The following is a 16,605-nucleotide window of genomic DNA, read 5'->3' as shown; positions in this document are numbered from 1 at the left end:
AGCTAAATTTTGAAAACTACAAAAAGTAGGAGAAGTCAAGGAACATCAACAAGAGGCTGATCACGAAAGAAGATCAACAACTTATAAATTGTTCACCCAAGGAAGATCAACACCGATCACCAAGAAGGATCAATAAGTCAGAGGCCAATCATGCAAGGAAGATCAACAAGCCAAAAGCCAGAAGCCAGTCACCCAAAGAGGATCAACAAGCCAAAGGCATTGCAAGAAAGATCAACAAGCTAGAAGTCGACACCTAAGGAAAATCAACAAGCCTAGAGACCGATCATCCAAGGAAGATCACCAACCCTAGAGGTCGATCATCCAAGGAAGATCAACAAGTTCAAAGTCAATTGTCTAAGAATTTAAGGGAAAGAATCAAATAATAAATATTAAAGATTATACAAAACAAATATCAATAAAAATTATATTTAGTCCACCAATTAATTTCTTTAGAAATCTAGTATGAAAAACAGTCATTACTTGTTGTCAATTAAAAAGATACGGTTGATTAAGATCAAATTTAAAATAGATATGTTATATTGATTTTAAAATAAGTTATTAACTTTGCTTTCAATTTACAGGATATATACAAAGACCTATTTGCAATAAATTTAATAATGTAAAGGGTATAGGTTGAAAATAATAATTATGAAGAATTCTTGGGGGCCCAAATGAGAAAAAATGGGCACATGAGAATAGGAAGAATAACCAAATGGCAGAGTGGATCAACAAATATGCTTGTTATCCTACATAATAGTATCCTAGAATTTTCAAGTGTGTGTAGTTTTTTCCTTTAAAAAAATGTTTAAAAAATATTTTTAATCTATGTGTTTTCGCTAAGGTAACAATTTAGTTCCTAAACGTTAGTTTGTAACAATTTAGTCATATACTTTCAAATTGGTAACAATTTAGTCCTTGAACTTAATATGTAACAATTTGATCCTTGTAATTTAAAGTTGGTAACGATTTTGTCCTTATCATGAATTTTTTTTTATTTATTAAGTTTCTATGTATAGATTGATAAACTAAAGAGAGACAAAATATGTTTACTTAGAATGATTAAATTGTTATATGATAAAATTTAACACTTACTTTTAATAGATTTTCGGTTAAAAAACACATTTGATCCCTGAACTTTGAATAAAGTAACGATTTAGTCTCTGAACTTTTGAAAGTAACAATTTAGTCCATGTACTTTTAAATTTATTACATTAAAATTTTGGTTAGATTTAACGGAAGTGTGACGTGGATGTACATGTGTGCAAATTAAATGGACAACTATGCAGGCGGTTGGTTCAATCTCATATCATTCAAATTTGAACCGGTTTAGAACTACAAATGTTATAAAATGAAAATGTCTTCCCTTTCATCTCTCTTCCTCCTCCTTCCTCTGCTTCTCATTTGGTTCTTGTTTTTCACCTCCTTCCACAGTGGGCGGCGCCGGTTGCTCATCTTCGGTGGATTTAACTTTCTTCTCCGGCGGTATTTTCGCAACTTCCGACGGCGAAAGTTCCTCGTTCTTCTCTTCGTTTTGTGCTTCATCACAACCTTGCGAGGTCTACCCCTCTTTCTGCGCTATACCGATTCGGTGCCGCCATGATTGGATTTAAAAATGGAGGATTTCGCTATCGCCACTGCAATCTCCTTCGTCTTCTGGATCTTCTTCTTTCGAGAAAATCAAGAAAAAAATTAAAGAAAACTCACAAAATAGAGAGAATCTTCAATCAAACCATCTCTGTGAGTCAATTGAAAAGAAGAGGGATTGAAAGGTAAAAAAAAATAGAAGAAGGGAAGAGGGGAGGGGTGAAAACCCACCATTAGGAAATGAGAGGGGGAAGGGAAGGGTTATATTGTTATCCAATGGGAGAATTGGAACCAGTGCTCATTTGTAATTTATCTTTTATCTAAACCACCCCAGTCGGCAGGGGTGGGGTTGACGCCAACGACAAACTTCTGTATCATGGCGGCAGAGAGGAGGAAGAGAGGGAGAAGGGGGCTTCAGGGTGCCGAAGATAGTGTCGGAGAATATGCTAAGAAGAAGTCGTGAAAGAGAGGACTTTTTCATTTTATATATATTTTTTTAAAGTTCTAAACCGGTCCAAATTTGAACCCTTTTGGGATTGAACCAACCGGCTATACAATTGTCCATTTAATTTGTACACATGTACAGCCACGTCACACTTCCGTTAAATCTAACCAAAATTTTAATGGCGGGGACTAAAATGTAACTAATTTCAAAGTACAGGGACTAAATTGTTACTTTTGAAAATTTAGGGACTAAATCGTTATTTTAATCAAAGTTCAGGGACCAAATGTGTTTTTTAACCTAAATTTTTTTACGATAGGAACTAAATCATTACAAATTTTAAATTACAGGGATTAAATCGTTACAAGTTAAAGTTCAAGGACTAACTTGTTACTTTATGGAAAGTACAGGGACCAAATTGTTACTTTAGTATACAGGGATCACATGTTTTTGTTAACCCAAAACAAAAAAAAATGTATCGTATTGTTTTTTAGTCTTATTCCACACAATATAACCTTCTAGTAAGATTCATTGGTAACACACAAGAAATTACCTTATTTAAAAACACAACATGAAGTATTAATATGATGTGGACTTACACATATGCACTAGCACATGACAACATATGTTGCACACTGAATTTTACAAAGTTAGACTTCAGCTTTACAATTTGAAGAGATGCAAACGAAGGAAAAAAAATATCGTTGTATAAAAATTGGACAATTTACGAAGCAATTATTTCAATGAAAAATCAATTTGATTGTTGATGAGGGCGACGAATCTCTGATACATTTTTTAGCTATCTATATACATATATGACACAAATAATTAAAATCTAATTTGAACAAATATAATAATTGAATAAAGAAACGTGTTGGAATAAAATTGTTAATATCAATTAAAAACTTAATTAATTTTCCCCACTGAAATATATAAAAAGAAAATTAAGAAAAAAGATTCGGTAATAACTCATTTTTATAGGAGATGCGTTAAATAGTAAAACATCAGAGGGAAAAAATTCAATTCTACCTGGCTCAGTACCCGTTCATTTTAACCTTGAAGTCTTAATTTCGTCAAATTAAATTAAACGAACTTGAATAAATGGTGAAATTCATACTCCTTGGAACTAAACAAAAACATTACCTCCAAATTAACACATAAATTCTATAAAGTTCAGACATATATCTTCGACCAAAAAGCTAAAAATTTGAATATCCTCCTTCTCATGATAAACTAAAAAAAGAAATAAACAATTAAAAAAAATATTCCTAGTCAAGCTCTAAAAATACTCCAAAATCTAGCCACAAAATAAAGTAGGTAACAAAATTTATGTCAAATTAAAATGTATCATATTAGAAGAATATTAGCTCTAAAAAGGAAAACCTTAATTAATTGAGGACATTGACCTCACTTATTTAGGGTTCAATTTAATGCAGCTAGATTAAAATTTTCCCACTAATTAAAAGAGCAAGAATTGAATTTTCCCTAATTCTCATTTTTAAATGTTTTGACAAAAAATTCAGATTCAATCATCCAACATTTAAAACTTGAAGGAGTGAATTAAGCCAATAATTCATGCTCACTTTGACATGATAGATTTCTCAATTTTCAGAGAGGCTGATGAATTCCAGTATTCACTCTTCCTATATCAGAATAAAGATGTTTAGCTACAAGAAAAGTAACTCTGGATTAAGATCATTACCTAATTCACATGCTATTCTCAAATCTTCTCAACAGTTCACTATAAAAACTGATAGAAACTATCATACCAGAACTTACATAACTCACTCCGACCCCGACCTTGCTCGAGAATTTTGTTTTCATTTCATATCACCTTCTCCAGCCTTCATGTCAGGCTTGGATTGTTGCAATATGAGCTGCTGATGTACCACCCTAAATTTCTCCTTGAGCCTCTTAATCTGGGAGAAGGCACGATCGTGTTGGATAACGGATAAAATAATAATTAGAGAGAAAAAGAGACAAACAGAGAGAGGAAGAATATACCCTTCTCAGTTCGATCTCTGCATCACGCTTTCGCTGGCTCAACGAGTGTACCAAGTTTGTGATGTCGAAAACATTATCCAATTCGCTCTCAAAAGCAGACTCCAAGTCCTCATGAAGAAGCGCAGGCAACTTGTCCACAACTGGCATTAGAAGAAAACAGTTGAACTGCAAAAGAAAGAGGAGAGCAAAGTGAACTTGGAAACAGTTTCGAGCCTCCGATAGGCAAAAGTAGCAGATAACAATCAGGAAATCAGGTTCCATTGTAAAAGAAGAAGAGAGACGTAAAGAGAGTGCAAACCTTTAGTTCTGCAGAAACCAAGAAATATTCTCTAATGCCATGGAATATCTGCTGTACCAGAGCATGAACAATTCTTTCAGATGAAGGGGCAAGCCTTCTGTTCCAAAGCGTGCAATCTAAAAGATCAACCAGCCTTGTTTCTGTTCCCTGAATACATGAGCTGGAGTCAACTCCCGACGCCAATTGACTGAGCTTTACATCTGGCTTAGGCTTATTGTCTTGCCGCTCATTGTTAAGAGATCCAAACGTTGAATCTTGGGATGCCAAATTCCCTCCCATGATGGACTGATCAATTCCGCAAAACGAGTCTAGGAAGTGACGCAGCCCTGCTCGATTCTGCAGCATTGCACAGAAAGAGAGATGAGATCCATAATGCAACTTAAATGACAAGAAACAGCGAACTTCTGCAGATTTTCTAAAAGCTACAGCTCTATTATGTCAGAGCCTCTTGAAAACATGCTTTACAAAATAATCACCATCAAAACAACAGAATAAGTAGCAATACATCAAACTATCAAAGCGTGGTGCAAAGTTACTGAATCCATGGAGTATCAAAACCATTTCAATATTTGCATTATTGACCTTATTATGAAGTGACCATGACACGTAGCGGGTAGTGCTCACTAAATCTTCCATGCATCTGCAACAAGAAGAGAGAATTCGGTATAAAACAAATCACGTGACATAATTGAAATCATGTGGAATATGGTATATCATTCATTAACACATCTATGTGACCTACGTATTTAAAGGAAGGCTTATATATCTAAAATTATCCTCACCTTATAGAGTGGAAAACTTGTCAGAAACCTCTATGTTAGAAATTAAGGTCAGCTTAGAAGAACTCTCCCACTAATACTAAATAAGTTCATTATACTAAGACTTTGGATCTTTATGCCTTGTGAAATAACTAGAAGAATAATATCATTATTAATATTCTTAAAAGATATAAAAGTTCACTTATGTATTCAAATGCAGCACCAAAAGTTGGTAATTTAGCTCATTACTACTTTTACCACCAAGGCTTAAGAAGCAAATTGATGACAAAAATTAAAGAATGGGTCAACCATATTAGTGAGAATGATGATGAGAATGATCTCTAGAATATTATTCAAGAAAGTAATTATTGAAAGACAGCGAGACGACCATTAATAGACATGAGTTTTTTCAGGACTATTATGTTTAGTAATAATTGATTTATATTTACATCATTTTTATCGATGTTTTTTTCATGAAGATTGAGGATTATGTCTCATATGCTTCACTTCTTCAAGAGAAAAAACTTTTAAATTACATTAAACATTTGGTTAGCTACATTAGAGGTGTCCCGTTTTTATTTAAGAAATGATTTTCAAAATCAGAAATCAGTATTTTGAAAAGTGTGGCTAGGCAAACTTTTCAAAAAAGGCACGATAGCACCTCACTTCAGGCGCACACCACAACGCAAGAGTGCCTGTGGCACCTGAATCCTTCTTTCTTTTAAGTTTTTTTTTTTTTTTTTTTTATAATTAAGAAACTGTGAAATACTCTAAAAAGTGCTAATTTCTCCTACAATTTCTTACCAAAGCTCTTACTAACATTTGCATTATCTTATTGTTCATAATACTATTACTATATACTTTTTCATAGATATTTTTTTCTTTTTTTTTTATGCTTGCTGCATCTTGCTAAACCCTCTAAGTAGGCAAGGAAAGAGAAATTGAGTTTAATTTGAAAACATTTTAAAACCTAAAAGATTTGTTTGGTTGCGACATCCTATTTTCTAATACATGCAAGCACATTTATCAGAAGTCGAACAAACCTAGTATAAAAATGACAATAATTTAAAATAACCAAGTTCCTCACTTTTCACGGCATGCCTTCTCAGTAGATTCAGCAAAGTTGTTGAAGGCAGAACAAACACGGTTGAGAAACACTTGATGACCACTTAAATACTCCCCATCTTTCTGTTAAAATTGGAAGTTACGGTGACGAAGACTTCTCAAGAAAAATCATTTATTGCTTCATGCTTTGAAAAGTTCTATAAAGAATATTAAAATAATAAAAAATAATGTCATCTAAGAATTCCTCGGAACAAGCTCAAACCTGAAGAAGGTAGACAGATATGGGAAGCAATCTCTTCAAAATGTGCAATAATCTACAGCCCAACTACATCAAGTATAAAACATATTAGGTTTTCCATAATCAGCAGCAGTAAACAAATTATACAACAAATCTGTGAAGTTTCCAAAGGAATAACCACCCAAGGATCAAACACAATGTTAAATCACAACATGTTTCATACAGGCTATTTAGTCAAATTACATATAGACTCTGTTGCTCTTGATTCAACACATTGTTTCAAAGTCCAAGGTGCAAATTAAGGCAACAACAATCTTACTTGTCAAAGATGAGAGGCACAAAAGATGTCGCCAAATAAGGTAATGGAAACATTTTTCCAAACAAATTATTTGTTTAACACATAGTGGCATAATATGAAATATGACATTGGGCATTTGGATAACCCTTATTGGTTGCTCTGGCCTCCTCCTTTTGTGGCCTCTTCTTGTCCCTTCATTCCTCTTAATGAAGGTGATTTTCATATTAAAAAGATATATATGATTGGGCATAGCATATCTATTTATTTTGGTAATAAAACAGCAATAGAAAAGAAAAAATATTTTATACGTGCATTAAAAAGTATGTGATTTGACATGTCGTGACAAAAAGGTTATGTCTTCCTTGCCCTTTTGAGGGGATTATCTTGGCGAAAAATTAATATTTGGTCTATTCTCTTAGTAATAATGGAATAATTCTATTATATTCATAGGAAAAAAAAGAAGTAGATTTATTCTATATTCAATAAGTATCAGTACACAATGGTGGATGGGAATTGATCTTATTTTATATGAATGAATGTATACATATTTGTTCATCATTAAGAACCAATGTATGAGGAAATGATACTGTAGTAAGATAAAAATAAAAAACAAAAGAAAGAAAGAAAAAGAAAATGAATACTACCTTTCATCACAATGACACAAAATAAAAAACAAAAGAAAGAAAGAAAAAGAAAATGAATACTACCTTTCATCACAATGACACAAAAGAATTTAAAGAACGATCAAATGAGTGAAGAGTTAGCCATAGACAATTGTTGGATGGCTATAAGCATAGCAAAGAAAGTTATAACCAAAAGAAGTTGGATACATTAGAAAACTACCACGACTACTTAGCAAAAGACCAGGAAGCTATAACTATAGCAAAGCATCGTCCATCAAGACTGCATAAAATATGTGAAGATACATCAACATTTCATCGAAGAAAAAATTGAAGCAAAGATCATAATTCCCAAGTCCAACTACACACCTAGCAAATTAGAGACATTGGATAATATTCTTAAATTATTTGATGAAAGTATAATAGAAGAAACTAAAGCAATTGAGATATATGGTAATATCACCTGATGAAGATATGGTTCAAAGGTATCCCGAGCCTTGGCCACAGCTATTACGCAAGCCGTTCTGGTCATTCATTATAAATTGCAAAGGAAAAAGTCATTAAAAAAATATAATAACTAAGAAAGGTAGTGGAATAATACCTAGAGTAGTTTGCTCCATCATGTATATCCTCGACTCCACATGCATTTACGATTTCTTCCCTTGTAATTGGAGGACACTTTACTCCACCAACCACAAAACGAAACTCAGCCATGGCACGATGATATTGAGCACCACCATACAAACGCATGCCTGCATTCTTTTTAAAAAACAATAGATATCTTATTAGAAAATTAAACTAGAGTACATCTTTCGTTCTCTGGACTAATTGATACAAGGACAAATAATGATAAAATGGAATACATAAAATAATGATATGTTAGACATCCAATTCACTTATATGAGTTAGCTATAGTTTTTCAATATTTTTTTTTTTAATATTCGTGAGTGTCCAAAGCTAGCTTACGTAAACCTCGACCAATCTCACAAGGCAACCGTATGACCTTATAATATTTGGTGCCAAGAAACACATAAATTAATTCCTAAGGTAGGTGGCCATCACGAGATTTGAACTCATTTCCTCTCAATTTACCCTAGCCCCCTTTGGACCAATGAGCCACCCAGGATGATTAGAGTTTTTTCAAGTGTTGGGAGTGGGATATGTACAGGTGAACTGTTACAAACTAAAAATCACGGATATGGACACGAGACACAGAAGAACACATAATTTTCTAAAAATCTAACACATATACAGTAAGAACATGTTTGTTAAATATACACTCTTTTAGCTCCTTGAAGCAAGTGCAGGGAAAAGTTAATCAGATGACTACTCGGGAACCACCCTCTAATTTAGCCCCTTTCCAAAGAAAGTTCACAAACAAAAGAATCGTCTCTTCTTAGGCCTTTTTGGTCCCAATTTAAGGGATCAAACCGAAGTTTCTTCAGTTAGTTGCTTTCGTTTGATACAATGGAATTGTGATAGAAAGCAACAAAAGAAGCTCCAAAAACCTCCACAAATGTAGATCAACTATGGGAGTTATTGTCTTTGTTTCTTTATATCGATGTCTTAGGTCTGAGCATTTTTGTAATTACTGTCTTAGTTCTATATGTCTCAATTTGAGCTTTCTTTTTTAGCATGTAAAGTTTCTGGAAATTCCATCAGATGAAATTTGTATTATTATCGAAAAGGGTAAAAGAAAGAAAGAAAAAGGCAATAAATACATTGACTTTATCGTTTCAAGTTGCTTTACCACATTGAGCATCAAGATATTCATGCATCCAATCCAATGATGTCGAGCATCTAGGTAACTTGTATCTAAAGATGTGCCTGAGTGTGCCTAAAGCTAGGTACTCCCTGTAATAGTGCCCATAACAAACATAAGGCAGTCTAGCCTCTTGCTATTCTATATATTCATGAGTCTTTTTTTCCCTATATAAAATAAAATTCACAAGTCCAAATATGACAACAAATTTGATGAGGAAGTATGAAATTTTAGTTAAAAAAAGAAAAAAAAAACATTTCAACTTAAAACATGTAAGCTTACCGGGATTAGTTTTGTGGGAAATTGAAGGCCATCAGTGCCAACAAAAGCCCCTCCATTGATTCTTTCATCTTGTAGTGTTTCACCTGCATGACATTTATTTCATATACAGAGAAATTTGAATTAATATAAAAAAGCAACAGCGTAGAAAGAGGTCCTAAGGACGAGATGACCCCATGCCTAGAAAAGGAGGAATCAAACAAAGACACAGAAAAATTTAGAGAAAGAGAGAGAGAGAGAGGATGTATCCTACAGTAAAATTGACTTCTTTATACAAAAATAAAATTAGAGCTATGTTTGCATATTCAAAACTTTTCAATTTCAAGCGTCATTAAAATTTACCAAATTTATCTGGAGGTGCAACAACTGTTCCTTTTAATAGCAAAGACAACTGCATAATGAAGAAGGCCAAGTCATATTGCAATTTTAATCCATTAAATAGAAGAAGTATCTCTACAAACTTCTTTTGAAAAATAATTTCATTGATATATATATTAAAAAAAATCCTCAAAGAGGAAAAGAATTAAAAAGGGATCTCTTGTCACACATTGTAGCTAATGAGTAGTAAAAAAAAAACAAGATTAAGACTTTAGAGACCAACAAGAAGAAACAAAAATGCATACTTCCCAGAGGGACTTCATTGTCAAAGACCCTTCTTTCTCTTCCTAGTCAGATTTTCCAATGGATTGCACAAAAGCCATTTAGCCACATGCTACCTATGACCACAGGACATAAGCTCTTCCAAGTTCCAAGTTTCGAGGGAACAGATGGTGGAAGGTACAAATGAACTTTCTACACAAACAGCCGCATGGGGCAACTAAAAAGTGATCCAAACGTTCCCCACTATTCCATCAAAAGTTCAACCAATTAAGGCGGCAAGCGATATTCCTCCTTTGAATTGTAAAAGTAGTACTAATACCACCCAAGGAAATAAACCACAAAAAGAAAACCTTGGCACCGTTTGGGAATCCTTAGCCTCCAGAGTTCCATGCAAGGAGCGAACAGCAAAGGATAGGTACCTTCTGCATAGAAGGCTGAACAATGATTAACGGTAAACATTATCATGTCCAGATTGGAAGGTATACACGATCAAACAGAAGTAACAAGGCCCAATCATCCAACTCTCTATTAGAAAAAGGACCTTTCCAAAATTTAAGGACTAACTAGCATTGGCAAGAACCACACATCTCTTATATAGACATACATGGTAGAGAACAAATTAGAAAGCCTAGGAAATTTCTCAGTAAGAGGGCCATCACTCAGCCATCTACCCATCCAAAAAGAGGTATCGCAACCATCCTTTACTTTGATCTCTGAAAGCTACTTGAAAATGTTGTGTCCAGGACTTCCAGTGCTTCTGCGATTCCGAAACTTAGGCAGCCATCCATTTTTACTGGAATCATATTTGCTTGGAATAAGCTTCTTCTGTATGGAGTCTAATTCAATAGACTAGCACGTCAATTTGGTCAACAAGGCAATATTCTTTTCTCGTGCTGACAATACTGAGTCAAACATTAAGGACAGGAAGAATTACTTCTTTCCAACTAATTTGGAGACCACCTCCCCCTATATCCACATCCTCCCGAAAGAAATTCCTTATGACCTTGTCAGTTTTAGAGGCCACCATGTTAGGGATACAAAAAACAAAAAGAAAGGCAATAGGGGCTGGCTAACCTTACTTGAACCGTTATAAGATTCCCTCCTTTAGAAATAGCAAAGTTGCCCCCACTCATTCAGCCGAATTTTTTTGACACCACAGACCGAAAGAAAGGAAATTTATGACTGCCTCCAAGGGAAATATAAATAATCAAAATATAAAGAACCAATACTGCAACCCCAAGTTTTGGCAGCAGCACCAAATCATTTACTTTCTGTGTTGATCTGGCAGCCAAAGACTTCAACAATTTTATTTTCAAACCAAGAGCTCACCAAGTCAAAAAGGTAGGAAATCTTCCTTTCATCACGAACCAAAGAGGAGAATATCATCTGCAAATTGGAGGAGGAGGAAATAACTTATCTTTTTTCTGATATAAAAGCCTTCAGTAATGTTTCTTCTGCACTCTTCTCCAAGTCCAGCAAAGGTAATTTGCTATGATAACATAGGGAAAAGAAGGGGCTCCCTCGTCTCAATTCTCTTGAAGTTGAAGCAGTAATTTTCCTTTAGGCTTCCCTTGATAAAAATTAAATAAGAAAGATAAGACATGCAGCCTCTAATCTGACCTGACATTTTCATCTCTCTCCAAACCTATTGCGGCTTTGCTCCCAAGAACCTTGTCCATGGAAATCCAATAAACATTTTTATAGGCCTTTCAATATCTAACTTTTTAAAGAAAGACACCATGTCTATATACCATCAAACAAAAGGAAGAAGAGACAATCTAGAGGCTGGGGTAAAGGAAACAGAAAAGAAGACTATTACAAAAAAGCCCTCCAATTGAGGTTAATCTGAAAAACACAGTGGTTATGAAAAAAAATATTATGAAGAGCACTGCAACAAGAAGCCTTATATAGTACAAGGTCATGGAAACTGTCAAAGGAGTTCCTTTTGTCACTAGAAGTCCTGTGGCTTCTTTCTATCCGTCAAAGCAACAGCAAAACTTTCACCCAAATTTCCAATGATGTTGCTTTGTCTTTCAGCTACTAACCTGATAGCATTTCAGGGAAGCAGAAATCCTAAAAATGTACATAAGGAAAAACCACCTCTTAGCCGCAAACTAATGGTTGAGGAAAAGATGATCTGAGATTTTGTCATTATGAAAACAAAGCCAGCATGCCATGGGGAAGACCAAACTAAATTCAATAGAAGGAACTTTAACTTAGGTAATAAGGATGATTCAAAGTGGAAAATTTACAAGTAACAGTACCAGACCTCTCCAGAGTTAAAAACACCCGTCTCTGTTAGAGCTGAGACTAACCACCTCAATTTTATCTCTTAGTTTGATCTAATTCTCAATTTTTCTTCCAAACAAGTTAAATTGTCAGGTCCAAATGCTATGCTTTTCGTTCCAATCATCACTTACAAAGATGTTATTTTTGGTAGAAATGATTTAAATGCCCAAGATAATGAACGTGAAAAGAGAAGAGTCATCCTCAAAAATAATGTCACTTAATGGATAGAATCAAGATATGGTAACAATCCTCCCCCAACTGACTAATAAACCAAGAAAAGGGATTCAGTCTCCCGACATTGCAAAGTATCAAAGGGCAGTTAAGAAACTAGTAGAAGAAATTAAAGTAACTACATTAGAATAGTAATCATATTACATCGCCACATCATGACAGTCTATGAAAAGAGAAACCTTGGTCAAAAACAAATCGTGAAATGCTCTCCCTTTCTCCTTCAATTTTACTTCATCCAAATTACTGCATACAAAATTTTAAAAAAATAAAATTAAATAAGTAAAAATAAAAAATAAAAATTAGAAGAAGAATTTAATGAGAATACATACAAAAATAAATATATTAATTTTTCCTCGTGAAATTGGTTAAAATTTGAAAGCTTAGAAAAACCAAACTGCATCTCAATCAAAGATAAGTCTCCTAAAAAGCTATACATTGAAAGGAAAAGAAACCTGAGTTCGTGATCAATTTCATTCAATTTCCGAGTTGTGCTCCGGTACTCCTTATCAAGAAGTGAAATGATCAAGGGCACACTATCCATATACCTAATAAGATATTCAGATCTCTGATAAATGTTTAAGTAATATAATTTAACAACTTATTTCAATATAATAAATGGAAAGAATATCCACTCTGCTAGCACAATTAAAGGAAAAATTAAGGAAAAAGACAAACTACCTTTTCTGCAACAGTTCTTCTAAGAACGTTCTTAATTTGCTTACACCAATTCTCACTTTTTCTTTCTCAGCTAGTGGCCGGCACAACTTCTCCTCCAACAGGTTAACATCTTCCTTCTCTCTCAAAGCAATAGCCTAACCAGAAATGCAATTAACTTTATAAAACTTCCCAAAGTAAAATCAGAATTATGATAAAAATTCCTCCATCACAAAACTAAATAAATGTACAACCTATTGAATTCCAAGAAATTATCAAGTTTCTCAGCACAGTCTAATGAATATAAGGTATAAGCATAAAATATCCCCATATAGTCTTCAATCCCAGTAACATTTTAATCATAGCCTGATATCTCACTTCTTTTTCTTTTTCTTTTTTCGTGATAAGAAACTAAGGGTCTGTCTAGTGAAGATCTGTTAGACAGATTTGTTTTTGAAAACTGCTTTTGGATTCTATAATCCAAGAATAGAAATTATGAGAAAGAAAAGTCAGTAACTAACCAAACATAACACTTGGGCAAAGGGTCAAGTTAGTAATTATCCTTAGACCCCGTGCAAGTATCATTTATTCCCTTGAAATAAAAAAGATTGTTAAAAAAAACATATCTATATTTTAGATTATTCTTCATCTGCTACCATCGTAGAGTTCTTCACAAACCAAAAATATCTAACTTTAATATAGAAGAAATTTGGACTTGAGACGAAAAGCTTCCAATTAGATTACCACTAAATCCAAATACTTAAGCAAATAGGTTAGGTATATATATAATATATTTATTGATAAGAAACGAAACTTTCATTACCAAAACAAGAGAGATATCTCTGCACGCCAAAAGGTTACAGAAAAAGACTGGATTGGCAAAGATTTGAGTAACACCATAATTACAAAAGGTTTTGGTAATTGAAGACCACGAAGACACACAAATTTTAACAAGTTTCCAAAAAGCCGCTCTTTCCGACTCTTCTCCTTGGAAGATGTTTTTGTTTCCTCCAAACTAGAATCCCCGTAACAACCCTGGCACTCCACTAGACCAAAGGATTTTTGCTTGGCCTGTAAAGTTTTTCCCTTAATAAGGGTTTAGGGTTTAGTTATTTTTTAATACTCCCACTCATGGGCTAAAAGATTCCTTCATACCATATCAAATTACCACTAGACCCAAAATCTTAATCTCATAGATTAGATTATACATTTTATTATATTCTTAACAAGCAGGTACCATAGCATTCATCCGCCTAGGCTACATTGCATCCACAATAATAACTCTACTGCAAAAATGGAACATTTAAAGAAGCTAGAATAAACATGGATTATTTAAAAATAAAGGAAACATAATTTGCATCGAAATACCTGTTTGAATTCATCGTTTGATTTATAAACTGAATCATGTCCAGAACCAACTCTTCCTGAAGGAACAGACGTGAAAAATGGAGAATCGCCCAATATGAAACCATCAAGTGCACAAGAGGGTGGCAAAAGAAAGACTTCCACGTCTGCAGAACGAGCAAATTGGGGTATCTTGGTATCAAGCTTGGTTGACACAATCACAGTCCTTGAGAGCTCAGGATCAATCTGCAATGAAATTCCCCACTATTTTGTAAAAGCATTCAATTTCAGGCTAACAAAAACAAGTCAGTTTCTCTGAAAATCAAAACGAAAGAGCTGATGACTAAGTAACCAAAGTTACATTCTGCAATACTCTTTGAACACTCCCAAACAAAAACAAGTCCTTCTCCAATAATCTAAGTAATCCAACAGCAAAGTCTGCATACATTGTGCACAAAAACAAAACAAAATGAAGCAAAAATTTAAAGGATATATGCGTACTTGCATTACGACCCTTCGTGTAGTCGCATTACTCCAGTCACTACAATCTTCAAGACACAATATAATGAACTCTTTGTGCTGCATTTTAGCTCGTACCAGTGACTCAACTGCACGAGCTTGGCCCTTGAATTATAGGTACGTCATTGACTCATTAGCATCAAATTAAAATTTCCAGGCAACGAAATATTGTGAAAAACAAATAAAATGTATCATTGGCTGCAGAATTTACCTGCAATACCCGATTCTTTCGACCAGGGGCAGGAGCAATGAGCCCAGGAGTGTCAATAATGGTAAGATTAGGGCAGTACTTGTACTCCACTCTAATAATTATTTCCTTAGCCGAGAATTGACTCGACTCGCTCTCCAACCTCATGTTCTCGGCTTCAATGAATGCCTGATGAACACCGCAAAAAGAAGACCATTAGAAATTGGCGGAAAACAGAACAACAGTCAACAGCCAAGATACCTGAATTTCGTGGAGAGACTTCTGGTGGGCGACGGTGGGGTCGTCATCGGAGACGAGGTGGCAAATGGGAGCTTCGCAGTCGGGGTCGTACTTCATGTGAAGAGTAATTGGGCGGCGAGTCTTGGTTCCGCCGCCGACATGGTTGAATTGGAAGCCCATCAGGGCTTCAACCAAGGCGCTCTTGCCGTCGGTCTGGTAGCCGACCACCAGCACCGCCGGAGCGTCGAAGGGAGTGTCGAACTCCTGCGCGAGGCCGTGGAGCTCGTTGTAAGCTTCGTAGAGTCGCCATTTGTCGTGGTCCACCGCCGGCGGTGGCTCTGCTCCACTCTCCATTTCCGCTATCCTTTATCCAACAATCGGGAACAGGATAGTTCCTCCGCCACTCTCTGTTATCTTTGAACGTGACACAGATTGTGTTTGGTTTCGTGGGAAATTCTTTTTTCTTTTTTTTTTCTAACTTTGATTTTTGAACGCCCCTTCTTCCCACTAAAATTGAATGCTCAATCATCGACGAATGAACGTTCCTCCTCAGTTCTATGGTAGGGGTAATTATGTAAATTCACAACCATTTTCATTTTCACAAAAATCTATGATCCATACCATATAATACAGAGGGTAGGTTTTTTTTCCTGCACATTTAAACCTTCAATCTCTACGGTAAAATTTTTAACCAGTTGAGCTATATTATGATTGGTGATTAAATCTTATGTGTTGGTGTTGAATTATGTCAAGCTATCGAAGATCGACTTCTGACGAATCTGAATGAATTACGGAGGAGAGAATTGTTTGAGAAGTGACCATTAAAAATGAAATAGATGCTCTGAATGTAACGCCCCAGGCTTACGATTCGACACTTAATTCCCAGCAATCTAGTTGTACCATCGTTTTTATCTGAGCTACTTAGAAGAGTAAAGACTGTTCCTACAGACTAGCACGAGTCCTTTTAAGATGTTTTATCTTCACTCACATGTCAACCAAATATTGCTCCAAGTCTAACACACTTAACATTGGTGTTCTTATAATTGAGCCACCGAAAAAGAAGTTTGTTAATATAGGTAGTAACTATCAATTCTTTTAAACTTTTCTTAACCATATTTCCATGATCTCAAGATTCCTCTCATTTAGACGTGGTACATGTTCATTCATGCATGCCTACTGGGGTGTCACATGCC

The 16,605-nt window shown here is 34.8% G+C and overlaps 1 protein-coding gene across 1 annotated transcript; it reads right to left on the bottom strand.

The window, feature by feature from the left end:
- Window positions 1–3,586: 3,586 nt before the first annotated feature.
- Window positions 3,587–15,897, bottom strand: ARC5 (P-loop containing nucleoside triphosphate hydrolases superfamily protein). The gene is made up of 17 exons (XM_022301957.2): window positions 15,434–15,897; window positions 15,197–15,361; window positions 14,968–15,090; window positions 14,491–14,712; window positions 13,147–13,280; window positions 12,921–13,013; window positions 12,648–12,711; window positions 9,691–9,739; window positions 9,352–9,434; window positions 7,909–8,066; window positions 7,771–7,831; window positions 6,414–6,476; window positions 6,174–6,274; window positions 4,911–4,968; window positions 4,329–4,664; window positions 4,031–4,195; window positions 3,587–3,945 (listed from the first exon to the last, which is right to left on the bottom strand). Exons 1-17 carry the CDS (start codon window positions 15,764–15,766, stop codon window positions 3,847–3,849), a joined length of 2,307 nt encoding a protein of 768 aa, XP_022157649.1. The 5' UTR covers window positions 15,767–15,897; the 3' UTR covers window positions 3,587–3,846.
- Window positions 15,898–16,605: the final 708 nt, after the last annotated feature.

The sequence above is a fragment of the Momordica charantia genome, assembly GCF_013281855.1.
Source record: "Momordica charantia cultivar OHB3-1 chromosome 4 unlocalized genomic scaffold, Mcharantia_2.0 BLBB01000004.1, whole genome shotgun sequence".
Classification (NCBI taxonomy): domain Eukaryota; kingdom Viridiplantae; phylum Streptophyta; class Magnoliopsida; order Cucurbitales; family Cucurbitaceae; genus Momordica; species Momordica charantia.
This window is presented reverse-complemented; position numbering and strand designations above follow the sequence as displayed.